This window comes from Sparus aurata, chromosome 8 (assembly GCF_900880675.1).
Source record: "Sparus aurata chromosome 8, fSpaAur1.1, whole genome shotgun sequence".
In the NCBI taxonomy this organism is placed as follows: Eukaryota; Metazoa; Chordata; class Actinopteri; order Spariformes; family Sparidae; genus Sparus; species Sparus aurata.
In genome coordinates this window covers 30,073,253-30,088,232 of record NC_044194.1, presented here as the reverse complement: position 1 = coordinate 30,088,232, position 14,980 = coordinate 30,073,253, and the positions used below count along the sequence as shown (strand labels likewise).

The 14,980-nt window shown below is 42.1% G+C and overlaps 2 protein-coding genes across 6 annotated transcripts in view; one reads left to right on the top strand and one right to left on the bottom strand.

Annotated features, from left to right (window-relative positions):
• map1lc3b (microtubule-associated protein 1 light chain 3 beta) overlaps positions 1-827 on the top strand; it is a 10,353-nt gene extending 9,526 nt beyond the window's left edge. The window contains exon 4 of the mRNA XM_030426254.1: positions 1-827. This exon is cut by the window's left edge and continues 1,076 nt beyond it. The gene's annotated coding sequence lies outside the window, so the exon portion shown is untranslated.
• Positions 828-4,007: 3,180 nt separating this feature from the next.
• Positions 4,008-14,980, bottom strand: part of zcchc14 (zinc finger, CCHC domain containing 14) — a 31,300-nt gene continuing 20,327 nt past the window's right edge. For 2 of the 5 annotated variants that reach the window (XM_030426883.1, XM_030426879.1), the window contains 7 exons: positions 13,970-14,006; positions 13,391-13,883; positions 13,170-13,267; positions 9,860-9,957; positions 9,568-9,720; positions 7,893-9,110; positions 4,008-6,823 (listed from right to left, as the gene is read on the bottom strand). In XM_030426883.1, coding sequence (XP_030282743.1) covers positions 6,768-6,823; positions 7,893-9,110; positions 9,568-9,720; positions 9,860-9,957; positions 13,170-13,267; positions 13,391-13,883; positions 13,970-14,006 — 2,153 coding nt within the window. In that variant the 3' untranslated portion in view covers positions 4,008-6,767. The remainder of the gene's footprint in view (positions 6,824-7,892; positions 9,111-9,567; positions 9,721-9,859; positions 9,958-13,169; positions 13,268-13,390; positions 13,884-13,969; positions 14,007-14,980) is intronic. The other 3 variants (XM_030426880.1, XM_030426881.1, XM_030426882.1) reach the window with 3 other exon arrangements.

The window sequence follows — 14,980 nt, the reverse complement described above, 5'->3', positions numbered from 1 at the left end:
AGGGGTTCCAGCGAGAGTGTAACCAAGTTGACTTTGGACACACTACAAGGAGCATGGTCTGAGTGCACGTGTGAATGGAGGATGTTTCTGTAGACGCTGATGGGGGGAGGGGGGGGGGAGGTTGCCATTTCCTTTGCTTCTTTAATCACCTTCGTCACGAGTATTTATAAAGGCGATGAAGGAATGTTAGAAAGTCAGAACACGAGTGAAACACGGGCAGGTTGACGAGCATCACGCCCGACTGTTCATCTGTGTTGCGCCTCTGACCCGCCGGGCCGATTTCCCACAGCTGTCATTGTTGTTCAGTTTCACTTCGCTGAAATCCAACGGGCGCTCTCACCGTGGGGAACCTGCCCAGCGAGTTTTCAAGGTCTGCACTCATAAAAAAAAACAAAAAACAAACAACCTGTCTGTCTGTAGATGTTCCTCTGCACTTTCTGTGCTGACGTACTCCTCCTCCTCCTCCTCCTCCTCCTCCTCCTCATCATCGTCTTTTTAACAGACTGTTTAGCTGCTTTCATACCGCAGTATTTTATCTTTTTGGTTCTTTTTATTTAATGTGATTTTATTCCATTGTACGCCATTGTCTTTACTCTTCGCTGTCTACAGTATGTGAAGTATAAAGGTGACTCTTTTTTTTTTCTGACTAGTGAAAGCCACTGTGTGTCTGTTACAGAGGGGTGGAGCATTTGTTTCAGTGCTGTCCTTTCTGCCTGCTCCTCGGTTTCACGCACACACATATCCACACACAGCAATATCACACAGCCTCCTCTTATGTATTTATGTTGGTATTTTGTAAACAATAAAAACAAGAAGAAAAAAAAGAAGAGATGTTGTTGGTTTCCGGTTTTTACACGGCGGTGTCATGGCGTTATGCTACTCACACCAACTGACAAATTCTCACACAAGATCAAATGAGTCAGAGTGTGTCAGTCGAGTAAAACATACCACTTGATTAAACACTCACAGGTGTCGCAGTCGTAAAACTAAATCAGGTTTGAGTTGATTTGGCAAACATAATCATCAAATGGAAATCTATCATCATCACACGGTAAATATACAGTTAATTCAACTTGAGTTAACAGTTATTTGACTGTTAACTCGCAATTAAATACTATGAGTCCTTTGTGCTACATCCATTTTACAAAGTAAATTGCTTGAATAATGGTTTATAAAGCATTTTACCTGTGTGTTAACAGTGAAATAACTACTTGCTAGAGCCTGAGTGAAAAGTTCAGATATCCATGTAACAGGCGATAGACTAACATTTTTTGCAATGGTCCCTCAAATATGGTTATCAAACACAACAGGTACAAAGGTATGTCATAAAGGCAGGATATTTTAAAGTTAAACGATAAACTTTATTGTCTGAAATGACCAAAATATAAATATATAAAACCAAAATGTATTCATATCAGCAGATATGGACAGCATATATGTTGATACTGATACAGCCGGTTGGTTACTCGCTGATGCACTGACTATTATTTGGTGGCTAAATCAGCTTACAGCTCTTCTAATGGTTCATATCGCACTCTTAGCAGCAGGTTTATTTTGTTAACAACGTGCAGTATGTGACAAATTCAGAGTCAAAACAAATAAGGTGCAGCATATCACCAACATAACCACTAAATGCTGCTAACTGTAGCTGTTGTATGCCGGTTAGCTCAGTTAGCCGTGCAGCTTGCAAGTTGCAGACTTGGAGCTCTGGGCACCAGGGGACTGTTGGTGTCTGCACAGCTAGCACAGGAGCTTTGGAACTGGATGTACTGGGGCTAGCTGGTTAGCATGCCAACTTCAGTAGATATCTCTCTAATACAACAGAAGACATAATTGTACCAACATATAATTGTTATTTCTTCACATTCTGCTGATAATGTCAGTCAGTGTTTAAATGTTTTCATCTAAAACTCTTAGACGAGGCACCTCTTATATTGTCAGTAATCTGGCACCATCATAACTTGCAAGTGTGTGTGCGACAGTGGCGGTTCTAGACCAGTTTTAATAGGGGGGCCAGGGTGGGGCCGGCTTTTTCGTTAGGGGGCACATACAACCCGGAAAAAAAGATAAATCCCTCATTCAGACAAAACAGTGTTTACAATTTCAGCAATTTTCATTGGGTAGTAAACTGCTAAGACACTTTATTTCTGCCTTTCCCTTCAGGGAAGAAATCTGTCATTGTATTATTGATGCAGACTCCCTGTCGGGGGGGCCACAGGGGGGGTCCAGACTCTGAGTTACGGGGGCACTGGCCCCTGTTGGCCCCCCCCTAGAACCACCCCTGGTGTGCGAATGTGTGTGTGGGTTAAGAAAACAATGTTGACCCTTTAATTAACATATTGGATGATAACTGGTTTTGCAATAATGGCAAAAATACTGACCTGCAGAATAATGGCCATGCTCTGCAACACTGAAGATGTATTTTTTAGCATTCTAATCATACATGTGTAGAAATGGGCCTGTTTCGCTGTCTACCCTGTAATTTCTATGGATGAGAATGATGGGGTTTTTTTTTATCCATGACTAAATTAGACCTGTAACCTCAGTGTTGCTCCACTGGCTAATTTTAACAGTCCTACAGAACACTGGTTCAGTTTTAACATTTAGATGTGACTTTTAAAACTGAAAACTATTATTGGATTTATATTCAGGCTGAAACTGAAAATGTCCACTGACACGGGTAGACCTGCATATAACACAGCCACAGAAGTGGATGTTAAATATTCAAGCGCTTCATGCTAAAATGTCTTCTTTAGTGTTCTACCAATAGATCTGCTAATGTCCATAAACGTTCATTGATCATTCACACATTTTTAGGCGAACTCCTATTACAAAACATAGTCTGTCTACAGGTCTCAGGGCGTACCTCTGCATTTGTGAAATGGCGTTTTGTAGCACCAGAGGGAGCTGCACAGCATCTGATACATTTCCTTGAGTGATCTTACTCGAGCTAGCGACAGTTTGATGACTACACGTTTGAAATGAAAAGATTCTGTTGGTGTGGATCGTCTCTGTAGAGGACAGCTCCTCAAGGCTATGTCAGCCACTACTGACATAAAACATCAGAGGAACTGTTGGCAATCGAGTTGCATTGTGGGGAATGTAGTTTCTATGTTTTCAACAAGTAAGAAGAATCTGTGGAATAAAAAAATAGGATAGTAGTAGAAGTAGCTGCGTACAACTCAGAAGTAGGGCTGCATAGACCTTGTCCAGCAAAATTCAAGACTTTAGAACTGATTTGAAAAGGCGTTCTTTAGATTTTCAAACCTTCAAGGCTTTACTTGAACTGCTAAGCTAAAAGATCAGCATCAGCTATGAAGTGAGTGCACAAGCTTAACTGTGCGTTGAAGGTGTAAATATTGTCTTGTCAAATAAATCTGGGTTCCTGGGGCTCCCACAAACTGGGATTACGCCAAGCAAGCTGTTTGGAGCCATTTCATGTTTTTTTCTGAGTTGACTTTTTCCATTTTAAAGGTGTTCTCAACCTAATCCAACTTTCAACCAGCACACGGGTGAGTACATAATGAATTAATTTTCATTTTTGGGTGAGCTCTTCCTTTAAAGCATTGATACGGTATTGACATATATTGATATTCATTTCGATGTTCTTCTTGCAGCCCCTCGGGACAGAAGCAGCAGTAGCGCCAGCACCTCTTCATCTGGTTAACGTTTGCATTAGTTTTGAATACGAAGAAAGCTGCAACACTTTTACTGACTACAGAGCAGCTTCTTTCCTCGGGCAGTGAGACTCCTCAATGTACCCCCAGCAATCTGCCATGAAAAAATAGTTTTAATTTATGACTAATCTGACATATATACTTATCTGATATATATATATGTCAGAATTCCATCCAGTTATTGCCATTTACAATCATTATAGAGAAATATCCATACCTCTCGCTGATGGTCTCATTTGATCATGTAGGTCACACAGAGGCATCAGTATGAAACAGTTTCAGAGCCAGTTTTAAGTTCTTTTAGTAGGAAAGTAATAAATAAATCATATAAACCAGCATCAGAAAAATATTTTATTACTGAAACATGTTTTTTTTCCCCTCAGAGTTCAAATAAACGTCTCAAAGTTTTAAAACACAAAAAGCAATATAAAATCTGATCTACAAATGAACTGGATAATTATAAGCTGTGCTCAAACATTTGCACACAAACATTTCAAAAGCACATTTTGCTAAAGATGAAGAAACATGCATGCTGGTGCATCAGTTAACCAGCCTCTACTGTGACTGATGCAGATTTAGACTCGTGTCCTGCTTTAATGAAACTGCAAATCTAATGGCTTCCAAAAAAACCCAACAAAAATTGAGTTTTATGACAAATAACCTCAAAAGAAGGCTTTCTTTGGTATGATCTATGGAGGCAGTTTTCTCTTCCTGTGCAAACCTTTGAAGAAAATATATAAGTGTTTTTATGCGTCCATGTCCACAGAGACAATTGCACTGGGACAGGACGTTTAACGAACATTCAGCTGAACGAGCGAGGCCTGGCTAGTTTATTCCAAGCCTCATATTTCTGTGAAAAAGCTGTACTCCAAAGATATTTTACATTAAAATACAAAACTGTTGACTTGTTCTAAAAAACAGACAGACAGAAGCTGTAACACACACTCAATGTTCAGTATTTACTTTTTTAAATAAACACCCCATGTCCCTGTGCTGTGCCCTCCAGGGGTACAGATAGAGTTTCATCTGAAGGACCAGCTGTCCTCGTGTCTGGAAAACTCTGGGTCCTGCCCAGCAACTCACGCGCATCAGAGACTCGACTACACTGTCAAACTTTTACTAACAGACTCAGATCCTTTCCAGCTCAGCCCTGAATTTTCCTCTGCATAAAGACTACACACATTAATACAAAGAGTAATGCTTTTGTTGCTGTTGAGGCAGCTCAACATTCATTCAATAACATCAAAAACATCAACAAAAAGAAACGTCATCAAACTGAACTGAAGAAACGGCACCTTTGAAATGTCTATCTAACCTGAAACAGCACAGAACCACTGATGTGAACTGAGGAAACAAAAAAGACGTTAGTGCTGTTTAGTCGGTACACGAAGTGTCTGAATCTGTTCACTGTTCATTCTGATTGTCGTGCTGTAGGAGAACAGCATTTGGCACTGGAGGCCATTTCTCTCTCAGAGGTAGAGAGGCTGCTGAGGATTTGATTTCAGGCACTGGTGAAGGTTTTAATGGACAAGAAAATGGCTGGTGCAGGGTCCCGGTGCAGGGTCCCGGTGTGACCTGTCCACACACACTGCTGTGTCCCAGCACAACGGCTGGATAATCTTCACCCAGTATGGACGCCTTCACTCGTAGCCAACAAGGCCTGTCACATTGCAAACCTTCTCTCGGAGGATACACAAGGTATTTCTTATGCATCCTCCAGTATCTAATAATCGCCCATCAGTTATTGAAAGGAGATCAGTGCACTGGTGCTCACTGATTACAAGTAAACATGTCAAATGCATCAGACCAGCGGGGCCCAAACCTTTTTCGCTTAAAAGGAACTTTAATCCTGGGCCATGGGGCTGAAGGTCCCTTAACTGACCAGTATTTTACGAAAAGTGCCCCTCTGTCTGCCATGCTCAGATGATGAAAAATAATAATTAGAGATCCTACACATTTAAAGAGCATTTTTACCCCATCTAGTGGACATAATCTAACCTTATGGGGGCAGGCTTTGGCTTGGTTAGACCAATGAAAGAGCTGCTGGAATCCAGGAGTTCACTCATGCTCTTGTAAGCAGCCCTGACAAGTACTGTAGTTATCACAGGGCACAAAAAGATGCTCACGTTCTACTGACTTACTGCATTTATCAGGAGGATGATCCATCTGAAGATCTTAACAACACCCTGCCTGTGTCCTACACCCTTATTGAACAATAATCCTAATAGGGTTTTGAGTATGTGGTGTGTACATATAACATTACAAAATTAAGCACCCCAAAAGAGTCGATGTGCATACAAAAAACACTGGACTGATTGAGTGTGCTGTCGAACACTATTCGCCCATAATGCAATGCTCAAAAAGGGCTTACTCACAGCTGCACAAAAAGAGTTGTGGATGGGAGTTAAATGGTGATTGCCTTCGCTCAGAGCGTGTATTGCATTATTTTTCTGTGAATATAAGACATTGAGTTTGAGATGTGTTATACCATCAGATACAGTCAAAGGTGCTTCTTCGTGGCTGGAGAGAGCTGGACATATATCTAAGGCATCCAGTCTGCCACGGTATTCGTACTAAACTGTTTTTTTTATATTTAGAACGAGGAAAAATGCACCAAGCTCCCAGGGAGTGCTGTGACTTTGGTTTGTGAACCATCTAAAAAGCTATGAATGATCAGCTGGGTGGCAAATTTGGAGACTCGGTTGTTCTGTACCATAAGCAACACAACTGATTCTCTGTTTGTAGTGTTTTATCTGAAGATGAGCAGAGTTCCAGCTACATCTGAGAGGAACTTGTGTTTGTATTTGTAGAGATCTGAGGAGGGATGAAAGCTAATCTGTGACAACCACTCCTCTTCTCGCCAGTCTGTCTCCTTTCCACGGTCCTCTTATCTCTCAGTAATCTGTCTTAAAAGAAGTATAAAAAGGAGATCTGTGCTTCCAGATCCACCATCTTTGAACAGACTGCCGTTGCCTCATCTCGTCTCGTCCCTTTTAAACGCAGAGGCTGCTGCCCGCCGGCTTCAGCAGCAACATGAGGTACAGTTGTGTCAGGAGTGTGACAGTTCAGATCCACTGGTGTTTCTGCTGGTTAGTCCCCTGAGTCCTTACTGTCAGAGTGAGGAGTGTACTTCAGTCGAAATGTCCCTGTGGGACACAACACAGGACGTTGAAGCTTTGCAATTCCAAAATAATACAAAGACAGGCAGTCATAGGTCCTGTTTGCTTAATGAAAAACAGCCTAGTCTCACGTATTTATGGGTAAATCTGAGGTTGTGTGACATTCTGTGCCCCAACTGCTATTATCAAAAGAATGGAGGTTTGAAATCAGTGTGGAGAAGTTTGAAATTATTATAACTGTATCACTGTTTTATATAGAAATCTAAATGTTTTTAAAATGCAGCCTTAAAGTTTATATAAATCAATCTGTAGCAGAGCAGAACAGATGATGATGATAAATAAAATATGGGAAAAAATTCCAGAATTAATGGTTAATATAGTTTTTTAGGTAATCAACAATTTCAAAGTCAATTAAAATCACAACAATTATCTTGAAAATATACACACATATTTGCAGTATAAATATTGGTGACTATGTTATTAATTGAAATGGGAATCTATTTTAAGATTAGCACTGACTAGTGAGATGGATCATCATCATTTGTTCATGAGTCTGTGTGTGTTTAAATGGAACTGATTAGTAGACAGTCCAACGATGAATAAAATAGGCATTTAAATGCTATAAAGCATGCATTAGCAAAGAACAACGTGTCATTGTTTAAATGGCAGAGGGGTTTCTATTTTGTGGTTTGTTAACATTTAATTAAAGTATAATTGACTTATTCAATTTGCTTACTAATTTAACTTAATTTAATGTTTGAACTACATCGTCTCATTCAACATACGCCACCTCGGCACAGAAAACTGATAAAAGAAAGGGAAAACCTGGCCATATTGACAGCTGCAGTTATGTGACAGGAGCTAAACGATGTGACGGTGTGTGTTTTCACAGTCTCACTAGTTTCATAGCATGAGTTGAAATTTAAGTCAAACATCATATGTGTCATTCATGGCACAATTCAAACGTGAGCAAAAACTAATTTGTCCCTCTCCACTGAGGGGGCACACTGGAACAATGAATAACACACTGATCACTTTATGAATTGATTATCACTGAATTTATTGAATTTATAATTGAAGCACTTTTTTCACTCACCTTGCTGTGCTGAGTCCATGGGCGGCTGTTTGCACTCCTCTGCTCTGTGTCCATTGGCACCACAGTTATAGCACGACAGACTCCCAGCTGCACGTTTCTGGCTTCCCAGCATGCCATGGGGCTGGTAAAAGGCAAAGCTCTGCTGCTGGTCATGTGACACAGGGCTGTGGCGGTACAGGGGCGGTGGCATCATCATCGGGTAGGAGAAGGGTGTGGCTCCGGAGCCGGCATTAGTGGATGAGGCTATCAGGGGGCTGAGGTGGAGCAGAGGACCCAAGGTGAAGAGAGACGGGCCAGCTGAGAACGGCTGCAGGTAGCCGGCCGCCGCGTATCCAGGCAACGCCCCATAGGTGCCGCAGTTCCCTCGACAGCCACAGGAGCTGCAAACACACACAGAGGGGGCGTGACCTGAACTTTGATCCAATGAAGAGGCAGAGGAGGAGGAAGGGGAGGGGCTTGAAGTAGGCTGGGGTGGGTAGTAAGTGTTGCCAGGTACCGCAGCCACAGGAACACTGTTTGCGGTCGCCATGGGAACAAAGCCACCACCACCAGTTGAGCTGCCAGACTGCAAGCCAGACTTTGTGGAGGGACAGGAGGAGGAGGAGTAAGAAGAGAAGGGGGAAGAAGAGGAAGCAGGTGGGCAGGAGTAGTATCCAGATGGAGAGGGCGTCGAAGAGGACGAGAGGTGGAAGTGCAGGGGGGGGTGGGAGACGTGGTGGAGGCTGTTGGAGGTGGAGGTCATAGCAGCACTGGTTTCTACCATCAGACCCACAGCACCTCCCACCAGGCCACGGCAAACCCCTGAGTCCTGCAGTGTGGAGGAGCCGTCCATGTTGAGGGCAGGGAACAGGTTCTCCAGCCTCACCCCCATCCCCACATTAAAGCTTCCACCAGCTGGTGGCAGGCCCGAGCCCAGCGGTTTAGTCCTGTCCTCCGTGCTCAGTGGAGGGGGCCTGGGTTTACGAGGGGAAGTCAGGATGCGTGCTGGGTTTGGGACCGGGGAGAGCAGGGTCTGAGGGTAACTGGCCTGTGGGTGGTAGGGAGACTGCGGGAGGCCGAAGGAGCAGGAGGGAGGAAGGGGAGGAGCAGGATCGGTTTGTACAGGTAGGACCTGGGCTGTGGGGCGACTGGAGCCTGTGGGGCAGCTGGAGTTCAGGATGAAGAGGCAGGACCGGTCCTTCTCAGGACCTCCTCCTGCTGCATCTGGACCCTGCACACCTGTAACACAGATACATGGGGATGTTTTTGAAGCTCATCTTAAAGGTCGTTGATAACAACGACCTTTAAGGTCATGTATGACCAAATATCAGACAGAGGGAAACAGGAATCATGAACAGTTGAGGTTTCAATCAAAGTACACATTATCAAGAATGTTTCTTTGAAAAAGTAAACAATAATTCAACTCAGCTTTTCTCATTAATTATCAAGTAACTGGATTTGTGCAGGACATCCACTGATCTCATATTAATATGAATTCATGCTCTTTATTTTGTACATCAATGGGAATACATTGATAAAGAATTAAAAAGTAGGCAAATAATAAAATGGGGAATATCACTATCAATATGTCCACTTTCAAGTGGATGCATTAAAGAATTTCAAACCCATCCTGCTACTTCCCTTTTTTCAGGATTGTCACTCTGTAATGATTCAATCGTCCTGTTTGAAAACTTACGCCTGTGAATGTCTCTGGTTCTGTCGAAGGTTGAGTCACAACAGAGTGGTGTTCGGGGGGAGCAGGAGGAGCTTGAGTAGCCTGAGGAAGAGCTGCTGTCTGTTGAGACGGGGTGATGGTGCAGCACAGCATCCACCTCCACTCTCAGCTCTCCTGAAATACATTTCAATACACCGCAATTATAAGTTACATTTACAAAGTTTTTTGGGCAACTGGTAGAAAACATTACATTTTGTCACAACTAAACACTGTGAATTGAAGCTAAATTAGCAGAGACAACCAGCTTTTTTACCTGCAGTGGAGGTGGGATGTGTTGAGGGTCCCATGTGACTGGAGGGCGTCACCCTGGCGATGCCGCTGCAGGACCGTTTCTCCATCTTCATCTCCCTGCTGGGGACACACAGACAGAGGTGATGTATGTATGTATGTAGGTATGTTGTGATTCCTCCTGTTTTGTGCACATTATTTTCATAAGCAAATTCTAAGCATAAAAATGCTGGGCAAATCATTTTATAAGCTCAACTTTTTCTGTTTTTAAAGGAATGGATGGTTAAAAAAAACTTTTCCCGGACCAGAACAAAACAGCCCATATGTTAGATGTATGTCTAGGTCTTCGTAAGGCTTGAAAGGCAGTCTAAGGTTGCCTGTCACCACCAGGGGGGGACATTGTCCACTCAACATGTTCCTCAGCATCCCAACAGCTCTTCCACACACATCTGCAAACCCTGTTACATGGAAAACCACTGCAGGAACTTTCCATTTTCTGAGTCTTGTTTAAGCATGCTCAGACACAAACAGTCACTCAGGTGTTGCCACCTGCCTGATGGAAAGCTGTTGATACTGCGGATGGAAACACCAAGATCAAGGAGATAATGAGAGAGCAGGTACACGAGGAACCCAGCTATGTGTGTGTGTGTGTGTGTGTGGATGTGTTTATGTAAATAGCATAATTAGATGCATTTACTTGCATGTCCATGTTTTTGTGTTTTTGCATGTGTTTCTGTTGGTTATCTCCTCCTAAGTACATCTTATCTCTGCAGCCCACCCACAGCTGGTTAACCATTGATGCTTTAGGGACCTGTAGAGCTGAATTTTTGCTTTCCAAATCAGCAACTGATCAGTCTTTTTGTTAATCATTAATAGTACAAAACAGCTGCTAATTTCACCATGCACTTCTATTGTAAAGGATACTGAATTAATGCTAACAAGCAACAACATTTGAAGTCACTTATATTATAGATTTAACAACATGTACGTAGAATAACTTCTACACTGTAAAATGAGCAGTTATTTTAACTGAAGCTCTAACCTGGGATATTGACTGCATCATTTGCCAGTACATCCTGTACCAACCTGTAATTCTAATCAAAATTAGCAGGAGGATTAGTTGGTGCAAAATACATGTTTTTTTCACCACATTCTCTTTTGTGCATCGTCAGTTCAAAATCTGCTGTCACGATTCCCTCCAGATGTTCTCTTCCCTCCAGATGTGACTCTGAGCATGTGAGAGGATGCAGGCTAAGCCACTGTTGGCTCAAAATGATACAACGATGGCACTCAGAAAGCAGGGAGAAAAGTACACTTAATGCAACACTTTCTTGTTTCCCTACAGATTTAATTTTGTTCTAAGAATGGATTTTTCTATGACAGACTGGCTAATGTTTACATTTCCATTTTACCATGATTACAGCTCACTCTGCATTCTGTCTGGCCAGAGGCAGGCCTTATTTTCAGATACATAGCATACTCTTATTAGATCTCAGTGCTGCTGTTGTTGACCATACAATACTACATGACACTGTAAAGACTCGAAAACTCGTTTGGGCTCTCAAGGCAAAGAGCTCCAGTGGCTTAAGTCAATTCGTCAGAACAGGAAGTACTCTCTCTCAATGGGTTATTGTGCATCTGAGTTGTGAGGCTCCCCAAGGCTCAATCTTTGGTCTTTTCCTAGTTAACATTTTTTACGTGCTTCGACAACCCCACATTTTATAAAACAATAATATCAACCTTCATTCAATTATGCAGAGGCACCCAGCTGTATCTTCCTGAGCCATTAAGCAACTACATTCTCATAGATTATCTCTCCATGGGAAATACTATTGGATGCACCTGAACTTCTTCCAACTAAAAGAAGACAAAGGTAACTGTCTTTGACACAAAAAAGTTATGCTGAGAGTTTGCACTCATCTCAACTCTGTCTCTGAAAAACAAAAACCAAGCCATATAAGTGTTATCTTGAACTCAGAGTTGCTATAAAACAGCCATGTCTAATAGATTACTATCTAGTTCAAAGTCCAACATCTTAAAAACAGGAAACTATTTCATACCTTTATTTCCATTGTGTTAGATTAGCGTGATGGTATTTTCTCAGGCCTCTTGGAAAAAAACTAAAAAAGCTGAGAAAATGTAGCACATGCAGGAGTTCTCAGATCTCCCTGGCTCCCACACTGCTGTTTGACTATAAATCACTCAGTAGCTTTGGACCATATACATCTCTCTGTCTTTAACTCTATGAATGATCTGAGCCTCTCAGGTCATCAGTGCTGCAAACTCTTTGTTCTTAATGTTAAAATTTCCTTTAAATGAGAGTCCACAAAAAGCCCTAACAAACATGTCAAGTGCATTTCCTTCCTCATAAATCATTTGCAGGAGTGGCTTCTTCTAAAGCTGTATTTGTCATCGTTGCTTGCTTTCCAGCACTCTTCTACTTCGCTGCTTTTGTTGGCTACCAGTTTACCACCTGTAGATCGATGGATAAATGCAGGTGGGTCCTTGTGCACATGCATGAGAACACTCATAATATAATCAATGCTCTATAGTGCTCATAGTAATTAAAAGCTCCACAGGGTACCTTTAAAAAAGGGTTATATTCTTTAAATTTGCATTTCAATGTTTTACTTATTTTTCATGTTTTTAATGCATTGTGTAAAGCACTTTGAATAGCATTTCTGTGTGGAATTCATTTCCTGCACAGCCTTTATGGAGCAGCCTCCTCACCACATTGCCTTCAAGGCTATTCATTCCTCATGTTGCTGGGCTTTTACTTTTTTAAGGAGTGAAAGAAATAGTTAAACATTTTGGGAAATATACTCATTTGTTATCTGGATGAGAGCTAGACAACAACAAAGGTGCTCTTACTACTGTGTAAGGGCGCTCCCACACAGAGTTTAAGAGCCTGACACTCCCCTCCAGTTAGTCAAAACTGAAGAAGCCTCTTGGATAAAAGGTGAAACATCTTCAAGAAACTGAAACAAGTCTAGCTGCCTTCGATATAGAACAGAACAAGAGTGCTGGTAGGCATATTTTTGACCTTAAGAGGCCATCTTACTGTTTCCTCCTGTACCACTTTTATGCTAGGCTCAAGCGTCATACTTAACACACAAACAAGAAGGTTGTTTCAATCTTGTCAACTCTCTCTCACCAAGAAAGCAAAAATTCACTAACTAATACTTATTCTAAGTTATGGAAATGTATAAGCGCATTAGCCTCTACATTCTAAGCATTTTTTCAGTAAAAGATAAAACTGAAAGCCTCTTAATTACCACATCAAAACAAAACAATGTTATGCCTTGAATACAAAAACAGTGGCATCTGCAGCTTACTCGACTGACTTTTGTAGCTCCAGTTGAGTCTTGAGTTTCTTCTTTGCTCCCTGGGTCAGGTCGTACTTATTTAGGTCTTCCTCTGTCAGCCCTAAAAACTGCAGGTAACACAGAGAAACCAATTTAAAACTTATAAACATGTATAAGAAGAGCAAACATAGTGGATTATATATGAGTTCAAAAGGCTAAACAGGACCACGGCTTTATGTACTGTGACCCACCTCCTCCATAGTGAGCTCTTTGAAGACGGGGTAATACTTGTGAAGCCGAAGCCTGCGGAGCCAGTCCAGTATCTCATTCTGCTCTGGGGTGTTGGGCTGGGACTGGCATGGTGCCTGTGTATGGGACTGAGAACGGGTCTGGGAATGTGAGTGGGTTGCTGGCAGGGAGTGAGACAGGTGTAAGGACTGAGCCTGTGCGCTGGGTTGACTGCTGTTTTGTGTATGAAGGTGGTGCTGGGAGTGTTGCTGGGGCTGAGAGTACGAGTGCGACTGAGTGAGTTGGGGATGCGGCTGGGAGCAGGGATCCCCTCCGACAGCCATGGAGCACTGTGCTGGTAGGGCTGGCACAGGAGGAGGAAGGGAGGAGAGCTGGGGAGGAGGAAGGGAGGGAGGGAGAGGAGGAGGGAGAGAGGAGAGGTGAGGGGACGGGCGAGACAAGACAGAGCTGTGGGTGCTGATGACGGGTTGGACACTAGCCACTCTGTACACCGCTCTGAGAAGAGAAAGACAGTGTGAGTGGGAACAAATAATGATGATGAATGATGAATGATAGAAAAAGCAGAGAGAAAGAAATCTTACCTGTTAGTTCCTCTGTACTGAACCATACAGCCCAGATCTGAAGAACAGAAAACAAAAGAGACCTTCATCATCTTCATTTTCATCACAACCAAGCAGTTTTAAACAACTCAGATTAAATTCACTGAAAGAACTATAAGGTAAACCCAGAAACTGCTTGTTTAAAAGAAAGGTTAAGACACTGACATTTACAGTATTTTTGAATTGTGTTGTTCCTACAGAGCCACATTTTGGCCTCATCTTACATAACACACCGAGTAAAACATCTATGTCAAATTGTGTGTTGATAATAGAATTTCAACTGTCGCTAGATTTTAATATAAATGGTAATTATAAAATATTGCTATCATAGCTATAAACTAATGCATTTGAAGCAAAAACAAGTCTGCATTTCCTCAGCATAACATAAACAGAATTGAGAAAACAAGCAGAGAAACTTCACCTGATTTTCCATCAGCATGAGGGTGAGTAGATAGTGAGTGAATTTTCATTTTAGGGTGACCTATTCCTTTAAGGTCCATCATCTTGAACTTATCGAGAGCACTTCTTCAGGTGTCATTTTGTTCTCGTCTGGAAAGTGCTTTTTGTGCGTGTGCTGCGTTTTTTATTGAGATGAACCCATTTACTAGAAGTGCACCAATGTGTGACCAATGTGACCAATGTGTTCAGAGCAATAACTGTGATATAACAGCCTCATATTGAGTTTATGAAGAATGGATGTGATATATTGTGGTAGAGGGCAGAGCTCTGTGTGTCTGTGGAGGCATATTACAGCACAGTCAGACATATTCATATTAGCCTGGGTCCCTGGGGTATCCTATCAGCCTGCACACATGCACATAAACACACACTGATGTGGAAACACATGCAAAAAGTGCAAGTACACACAGATACACAGCACCGATGGCTATAAATACTCTCTGGGATTAAGTCACATTCATAGAATCAAACACACACACTCATAGTCACACACTCTAACATGAGGTCACCACACTCTAGGCTTCCCAACACAAA